At 40.4% G+C, this 9277-nt stretch overlaps 1 protein-coding gene across 1 annotated transcript; it reads right to left on the minus strand.

The window, feature by feature from the left end:
- Window positions 1–1824: 1824 nt before the first annotated feature.
- LOC130283104 (trypsin-like) lies at window positions 1825–7150 on the minus strand. Its single transcript, XM_056532290.1, has 5 exons — window positions 7039–7150; window positions 6075–6270; window positions 4130–4383; window positions 2781–2917; window positions 1825–2062 (listed from the first exon to the last, which is right to left on the minus strand). The coding sequence occupies exons 1-5, from the start codon at window positions 7148–7150 to the stop codon at window positions 1913–1915; spliced, it is 849 nt and encodes a 282-aa protein (XP_056388265.1). The 3' UTR covers window positions 1825–1912.
- Between the last annotated feature and the right edge of the window lie 2127 nt (window positions 7151–9277).

Below are 9277 nucleotides of genomic sequence, written 5' to 3' on the forward strand. Positions count from 1 at the left end.
GTTAAAAAGATTGTTTGTTTTTTTAAGCAAAATCAATGTATTCAATTTATTAATTGAAATGCATTTTTCTGGATTTTGCTGTTTTTATTCTTTCTCTCCCACAGCCGTCTTATTTCTGAATTTAAAAAGCTAATTTTCATAATGTTTTGTGATAACAGAAGTTCACCCATTCCCATAATTGCTTTAGTTTCCTGTCTTTCTTGTACACTGGTGCCCAGTACTGTGCCCAGTACTGTACACAGTATTCTATGTGAGGTCTCACTAGTGATTTGTACAGTGGTAGAATATATTCCTTATTGTGTGCATCTATGCATTTAAGTCCTTTTCATTGCCAGTTTTACCCTAATATTTTCCATTTAGTAAGTATTCTTGCCCTTGATTTCCCTGTTTGAATATCCAGTGTTAAACCTCATCTGCCTCTTTATAGCCAAAGCCTCCAACCTATCTAGTTAACTGCCCTCTATTGTGTTATCAACTATACATACTGCACTTTCCCCTATTGTGTTATCTAATATACACAGGGAACTGTCCTCTATTGTGTTATCTACTATACACAGTACATTGTCCTCTATTTTGTTATCTACTATACGGAGTGCACTATCCACTATTGTATTATCTGCTATATACAATGTATTCTCCTCTTTTGTGATATCTACTATACACAGTGCACTGTCCTCTATTGTGTTATCTAATATACAAAACACACTGTCCTCTATTGTCTTATCTGCTATATACAATGCATTGTCCTCTATTGTGTTATCTACTATACACAGTGAGCTGTCCTCTATTGTGTCATCTACTATACACTGTTCAATAACCTCTTATGTGTTATCTAATATACACAGTGCACTGTCCTCTATTGTATTATCTGCTATATACAATGCATTGTTCTCTATTGTTTTATCTACTATACACAGTACACTGTCCTCTATTGCTTTTACACAGTTTGGTATCATCTGCAAAGAAAGTATATTTTACTTTGCATTCCCCCTATTAGGTCATTGTTGTATGTACTAAAGAGAACAGGGCCAAAAACTGTGGTACCTCACTAATAAGAGAGACCCCTCAAATATTGCTTCTGTGATACCCTACTACTAACAGTGACTCAATCACTTTACCTGAACACACCATTTAAACACATTTTCTATCAGCCCAAGTATTTTCATTGGTATCAACCTCAATGGCTGATAACAGGGCTGGGACGGAGGTTGGGACACCAAAAACTAACAAAATCTGACAGGTCCCATTCACGGAGCTTCGAAAGCTGATGTGAACGTAGCCTTAAAGGGGTACTCGCCCCTAGACGTTTTATCCCATATACAAAGGATAGGGTATAAGATGTCTGATCGCAGGGGTCCCGCCACTGGGGACCCCTGCGATCTTGCCTGCGGCACCCACTCATCCGGTGCAGGGAGCGAACTTCACTCCGTGGCAGATGACTGGCAATGTGGGGCGGAGGCTCGTGATGTCGCTGTCAAACCCCTCAATCAAGTCTATGGGAGGGGGCATGAGGGCCGTCTCACCCCTTCCCATATGCTTGCATTGAGGGGGCTTGGCCGTGACGTCACAATCCTTCGACACTTTAAACGAACGGCGGGTGCAGCGGGAAGATTGGGGCGGTCTCCAGCTGCGGGACCCCGGCAATAAGATATCTTATCCCTTATCCTTTGGATAGAGGATAAGATGTCTAGGGGCGGAGTACCCCTTTAACTCCCTTAGAACATAGGGTGAATGCTACTTGGACCTGGTGCTTTGTCTAATTCTGCACTTCTTGCTTAGTTGACAGGTGATATTTTGTATAATTAAATTCAAATTTGGTTCACATTTTAATAAAAATTGTATTTACTACAACGAGGTGAATGACAATAAAGTAGCAAAAGAAAGACACAAACAACTATAATAACGTAGATGTTTAGTTGGCGGCAACGGTGCTGGAGATCCAGGAGTTGTAGTTGCAGACCTTGGTGTAGACACCAGGATAGTTCCTGAGGGCACAGCCATATCCCCAGGAGACAACACCCTGGAGCTGTCCATTGCAGACCACGGGTCCACCGGAGTCACCCTGAGGAGATACAGAGAGATTTTGCATTAGATATTGATAAAACAACTATTCTATATCCAACTGTGAGACTGAATGTCTACTTCTAAACCACCTACTGTAGATGCAGCAGTAATCGCCTCACCTATGGGAGAGGTGTCCCCTGTTCTCCTGATAGGTGAGTGCCTCATATTTTTATTTTATTTATGGATATACCATACAGTATATCATCTGGTCTTTATAAACTATGTATGTTTATTTATTTATTTATTTACCATATCCTTTCAATGGTCATTATTGTAGATGACCGAATCAATTCAGCAAAATTTCGTTTCAGTCTCAATTTTACAATAAAAATGTTAACTTGTCAGAAACCAAACTTTTTCAGATTTGTTTTGTTAGTTCAGTGATGCTGTATGCATCTCAGCTTCTGCTAAATATTTTTGCTAAATTGGGGTTCTTGCACCTGGCTCGGTCACCTAATAATCTGTACATGAGTAGGGACTCCAGTCTTTGACAGAAGTCCCTGCTCCTGTACATATTTTTCTGAGGTATTCGCAGTTTTGTGCATCTTTAATCATTACTAATGTAAATTCATTGAAAAATGAATAAATTAACAACACATTAAGAGTTACTTAATTTAAAAAAATAAAATAAAATAAGTTTTGAATGAATCTTTCCTGGTAATACGTTTATATCTTAAAATTGAAATGAAATGAATACGACTAAGAAGAAACATTACCTGGCAGGAATCCTTGCCTCCTTCCAGATATCCAACACAGATCATGTTGCCGGTGATCTCTCCGGGGTAGGCGTTGCTACACTGGGAGGCGGTCAGGATGGGGGCGTTCAGGCACTGCAGGAGGTTGGGCATGCTTGCTGCAAGTAAAAGAATATAAAATATTAGTGTATTATATGTTTCCTGATCACTGGGATCTTTGCTTTTTAAACAGATACCAAGTTCTTGTACATGATCACTCTCATACACTACACTATAATAGCGTTGAGCGCGAATATTCAAAATGTGAATTTTTACCGCGTATATTGGCAATTTGCGATTTCGTGAATATTTATAATATAGCGCTATATATTCGTAATGACGAATATTTGTTTTCTTCTTCACTACAATGATGTGTATAAAAAATAGTGATCATCCCTCCCTGCTTCCAGCTTGGGGTCCTAAGAAGGCTACAATTATATTTACTGTGTGAGTCGGTGTGGAGCGCGAATATTTCGTATATGCAAATATTTGCGAATATTGGCTCTTCAAGAGGACACTGATCCCTCTTTTCTTTGACCTTTAGATAGGGTAGGTTAGTTTAACATATAGGTTCTAGGGTTAAGTGTTAGTTGAAAGATACAATCGCACATGCGCACAAAAATTTCATTACGATTTTCACATGAAAAAAAAAAGAGAACGAACATAGCGAATATATGAATTTTGCGACCATAGGACGAATATTCATCCATATATTCGCTAAATATCGCAAATTTGAATATGGCCCCTGCCACTAATCACTACACTATACTATAACTCCATGACAAAACTTATTGGTTAAATTTTCACACGGGTTTTTTTCTGCCATTGTTGGAAACCTGTCACTGTCGTTTTTGAGCCAAAGCCATTATCTGATACAAAAGGAATAGGAAATATAAAGGAAGGACTTATTCTTCTCCTTCCTACTAAATCCACTTTTCTGACTTTGGCTCACAAACTGCAGGGGCAGTTTTACAAAAAAACAAACAAAAAAAAAACAGAAAAAACACTATGTGGACACCTAGACTTTTCCAGACAATGCTAATTCTTGCACAAATGCAGATAATTCTCCATCTAAGCTTTTCATAAGATGGAAAAACATGACAACATTTTAGTTTACATGATGCCTTATTGGAATGTGGTAAAATGTAGCACCTTCCCATCCTGATCATTGTTGGTGTTCTACATGGGGTCTCATCAATGTAACATTTGGTGATGGTTAAAGTTTCTGACAAGGTTTTTATTAGTGAGAGAATTAAAGAAACAAGAAGCATAACCCTGTTCCAAAATAATGCCACTTGTTTTTATTGAGAATCTTTTGGCGGATGACTTACTTCCACTGCTGAGGGTGTTGCCCCATCCGGAGATCAGACAACTGGTTCCGGCAGAAGCGCAGCCAGTGGGCAGACCAACAGCCTTGACGTAGGAGTTGAGGGTGGCGGCAGAGGCCAGCTTGATGAACAGGATGTCTTTGTCCAGGGTTCTGGAGTTGTAGCTTCCATGTCTGATGACCTTGGCGGAGTTAATGAACTGCTCGGTGCCTTCACTGGTAGCGATGTTGTGTTCTCCCAGTCTGACCTGAAAGCTCCTAAATGAAAATAGAGAACAGTAAGAAGACTGAAGACTATAGCTCTTAAAGAGATACTCCACTGCCCCAGCGTTCTGAACATTTAGTTCCGAAATCTGGGTGCGGATTGCGGGGTCGTGAAATCGTGGCCATGCCCCCTCAATGTAAGTCTATGGGAGGGGGCGTGGCGTCACAAGGGGGAAGACTCACATTTGGACACAATAATTTCTAATATAATATATAATGTCACAAAAAATATATTAGCTTGTCTTCTCATCTGTCTGCACTAAATACAGAGCTGGTATCTTTCGGGTAACAAACAACCAAAGAACTCCTTAAGAAAACTTGTCATTTTTCCATGACTATATTTAGCAAAATTGTCCTTTTGTTTGGGTTTTTATAATCAATAGTCATTGCCTCTTCAAATCTTTCAATTCTATTCTATGTGGTTCCTTCAACACTGAAGACCACCTCAGCTACTGCACTTTAAAGTTACTACTACTGTTCCCTTGGTTGGCGCCTATACTAGAAACAGCAGTCGAATTACCTCAGGTCATTTTTGAGTAACGATGGACCATAAAGTTCAGTATTAAAGTGTACTCCAGTGAAAAACTATTTTTGTAAAATCAACTGGTGCCAGAACATTTAACAGATGTAAATGACTTCTATTGAAAAATATTCACCCTTCCAGTACTTATCAGCTGCTGTATGCTCTACAGGAAGTTTGTTTCTTTTTAAATTCCTTTCCTTTCTGTCCACAGTGCTCTCTACTGACACCTCTGTCTGTCTCAGGAACTGTCAAGAGCAGGAGAGGTTTGCTATTGGGATTTTCTCCTGCTCTGGACAGTGCCTGACATGGACAGAGGGTTCAGCAGAGAGCACTGTGGTCAGACAGAAAATAAATTAAAAAAGAAAAGAACTTCCTCTGTAGTATACAGCAGCTGATAAGTACTGGAAGGATTAAGATTTGTAAGTAGAAGTAATTTACAAATCTGTTTAACTTTCTGGCACCAGTTGATTAAAAAAATAATAGTTTTTCACCGGAGTACCCCTTTAACTTTTTAGTTTGCTACACTGACACTTTTACCCTTCGGGGTAGTAAAGCATTTTATAGACAGATGAATTCTGTGACGAGACCCTAACCTACAATGATCCATTTAATGCAGTTCTAATACCACAAAGGGCCTTCGAGACACCTCAGACACACAGGGTGAGATTACATGTTTTCTTCACCATCTTACGGCTTCCCTACCTTCCTGGCATGACATCATGAGCAGGGCATGATCGTGACGTCACAAGCCTCTGGCACTGCACCCATTGCTCTAATCAAATGCCAGGGTGCAGCCGGGAGATCACGTGGGTCCCCAGCAGCTGGACCCCCATGATCAGACATCTTATCCCCTATCTTTTGGATAGGGGATAAGATGTCTAGGGGCGGAGTATCCCTTTAAATAGACAATTTCATGTAGGGCAAAGTCTAGGACAAATTGGAGAAGTGCACACTGGCCCTTTAAATTTCAGCTAGTGCATGAGTATGATTCCTGTGGGGCAGACTAGGAACTGCAGCCATGAAGGTGGAGGCAGGAGATAGGCCAGAGGAGGAAGCCATGACCAGCCAAAGTGCAGGTAATGCAGTGATGGCAGCCTGGCAGCAGTGAGTGCCGCTACCCTCATCACACAGGTGAATGCCAACAGTACCCTTCCACCAATACCCCTCGTTGTTTGAATTTTTACGGATCTCAGCACACTTAGGACTATGTCCACATGTGGGCATTTTCCTTATCTTCGCTGAGGGGACACGGGTCTTCCCTGGGAGAATATCTTTCATCAGAACAAGAGCAACAGAAATCAGACAATTTGGGTCAATGTTTTTGTCAATGATTTCCTGAGGTTCTTCAGTCTGGTCAGCTGTGTCAGAAGAACGAGAGAGAACATTGATCTTATCGTTCTTTATTGCAAGACGAAAATGAAGCTGAACTTTATGATGAAGAGCTCCCACCTGGCTTGTTGAAGATTCAACTTCTGAGCAAGTTGTAGGAAGGTCCAGTGTTAAAGGGGTACTCCACTGGAAAACATTTTTTTTTTAAATCAACAGGTGCCAGACAGTTAAACAGATTTGTAAATTACTTCTATTTAAAAATCTTAACCCTTCCAGTACTCATCAGCTGCTTTATGATCCACAGAAAGTTATTTTCTTTTTGAATTTCCTTTCTGCCTGACCACACTGCTCTCTGCTGACACCTCTGTCCATTTTAGGAACTGTCCAGAGTAGGAGCAAAACCCATAACCTATCCTGCTCTGGACAGTTCCTGAATTGAACAGTGGTGTCAGATGAGAGCACTGTGGTCAGACAGAAATGAAATTCAAAAAGAAAAGAACTTTCTGTGGATCATACAGCAGCTAATAAGTACTGGAAGGGTTAAATCTGTTTAACATTCTGGCACTAGTTAATTAAAAAAAAATTTTTTTCAGTGGAGTACTCCTTTAATGGTCCATGTAGATGACCACAGGAAGCAGAGTGCCTTCCTGCAGGTATCTTGATTCCACAAGAGCCAACTCCCCACCACCAATGATTTATGTTTTAGTTCCTCTTCGCACAAGAGAAGAGATGGAAGAAAAAAACACTAGTGACAAATTTTCCCCTGGAGTTCTGTAACAGAACCTCTCCAGCTTCACCAGAGGAGGCATCGACTTCAATGAAGAACCTCTTAGATGTATCAGGGGGATGTAGAACAGGAGCAGCAAATTGTAAGAAGGCAAAGTCAGCCTCGGGTTTAGTTCTTGTCATCCACCACTTTTTTGGTCAAGGCAGATATCGGAGCAGTCAGGGAAAAAATGGGTATACATTTACTATAGAATTTGGCAAATCCCGAGAATCTGACATGGCCAGTTTAAGATAACACATAAGAAGTCGTTCCATAGTGAAAAACCACCCACAGGTAGACCGTACATGCTGGGAGTTGTAGTTTTGCAACAGCTGGATGTTCCCCCCCCCCCCCCCCAATGTGAATGTACAGGGTACACTCACATGGGCGGAGGATTACAGAAAGTATCCGTCTGCAAGTTTGAGCTGCGGCAAATTTTCTGCTGCAGCTCAAACTGCCAGCGAGAAACTACTGTGAACCCCCCGCCCATGCGACTGTACCCTAAAAACACTACCCTAACACAAAATAAAATAAAAAGTAAAAAACACTACGCATACACATACCCCTACACAGCCCCCCTCCCCAATAAAAATGAAAAACGTCTGGTACGCCACCGTTTCCAAAACGGAGCCTCCAGCTGTTGCAAAACTACAACTCCCAGCATGCGCTTATAGACCCTACATGCTGGGAGTTGTAGTTTTGCAACAGCTGGATGTCCCCCCCCCAATGTGAACGTACAGGGTACACTCACATGGGCGGAGGATTACAGTAAGTATCCGGCTGCAAGTTTGAGCTGCGGCAAATTTTATGCCGCTGCGGGAAACTACTGTGAACCCCCCACCCGTATTTTTTGGGGGTATTTTCTGCTATTATCCTTTTTAAAAATGTAACATTTTTGTGAAACCAAGCATTTTAGGTAAAACATTTTTTTTTCTTTTTTACATATGCAAAAGTCGTGAATCACCTGTGGGATATTAAGGTTCACTTTACCCCTTGTTACATTCCCCGAGGGGTCTAGTTTCCAAAATGGTATGCCATGTGTTTTTTTTTGCTGTCCTGGCACCATAGGGGCTTCCTAAAGGTGACATGCCCCCCAAAAACCATTTGTCGCTCCTTCCCTTCTGAGCCCTCTACTGCGCCCGCCGAACAATTAACATAGACATATGAGGTATGTGCTTACTCGAGAGAAATTGGGTTTCAAATACAAGCAAAAATTTTCTCCTTTCTACCAATTGCAAAAATTCAAAAATTGGGTCTACAAGAACATGAGAGTGTAAAAAATGAAGATTGTGAATTTTCTCCTTCACTTTTCTGCTATTCCTGTGAAACATCTAAAGGGTTAATACACTTATTGAATGTCATTTTGAATACTTTGGGGGGTGTAATTTTTATAATGGGGTCATTTATGGGGTATTTCTTATATGAAGACCCTTCAAATCCACTTCAAACCTGAACTGGTCCATGAAAAATAGCGAGTTTGAAAATTTTGTGAAAAATTTCAAAATTGCTGCTGAACTATGAAGCCCTCTGGTGTCTTCCAAAAGTAAAAACTCATAAAGTAGACATATTGTATATGTGAACCCAAAATTTTTTTTATTTTGAATATCCATTTTCCTAACAAGCAGAGAGCTTCAAAGTTCGAAAAATGCAAAATTTTCATTTTTTTCATCAAATTTTGGGATTTTTCACCAAGAAAGGATGCAAGTTACCATAAAATTTTACCACTAAGTTAAAGTAGAATATGTCACGAAAAAAAATCTCAGAATCAGAATGATAACTAAAAGCATTCCAGAGTTATTAATGTTTAAAGTGACAGTGGTCAGAATTGCAAAAAACGCTCTGGTCCTTAAGGTGTAAAATGGCCTGGTCCTTAAGGGGTTAAGACTCTAAGGCCATGCTCACATGTCAGAATAATAACCAAATATACCAATTGCCACAGAATGGGAAAGTGCTAAAGAAGTTTTTACCATTTAAAACTTCAGCTCCCAGTATGACCTAAGCAGTGGTAAGGGGATGCTGGGAGTTGTTGTTTCACCCATCATAACTGCAGAACTTACAAGTGACTCCAGCTCTGATAGGACATAGTGAGGAGAATACAGAATGATATCAGTGACTACAGGTGATGTCTTCTCTATAGGGAGGAGAATATACCATGATATCAGTGACTACAAGTGACGTCTTCTCTATAGTGAGGAGGATACAGAATGATATCAGTGACTACAGGTGATGTCTTCTCTATAGTGAGGAGAATACACAATGATAACAGTGAT

This window comes from Hyla sarda, chromosome 7 (genome assembly GCF_029499605.1).
Source record: "Hyla sarda isolate aHylSar1 chromosome 7, aHylSar1.hap1, whole genome shotgun sequence".
Classification (NCBI taxonomy): domain Eukaryota; kingdom Metazoa; phylum Chordata; class Amphibia; order Anura; family Hylidae; genus Hyla; species Hyla sarda.

Coding starts and splice junctions, on each gene's coding strand:
- LOC130283104 (XM_056532290.1), bottom strand. CDS start 7,150: ATGACAAGAACTAAACCCGAGGCTGACTTTGCCTTCTTACAATTTGCT. Junction 2,918..4,129: donor CAACACCCTCAGCAGTGGAA/GTAAGTCATCCG, acceptor TTTTACTTGCAG/CAAGCATGCCCAACCTCCTG. Junction 2,063..2,780: donor GAGGCAAGGATTCCTGCCAG/GTAATGTTTCTT, acceptor GTATCTCCTCAG/GGTGACTCCGGTGGACCCGT.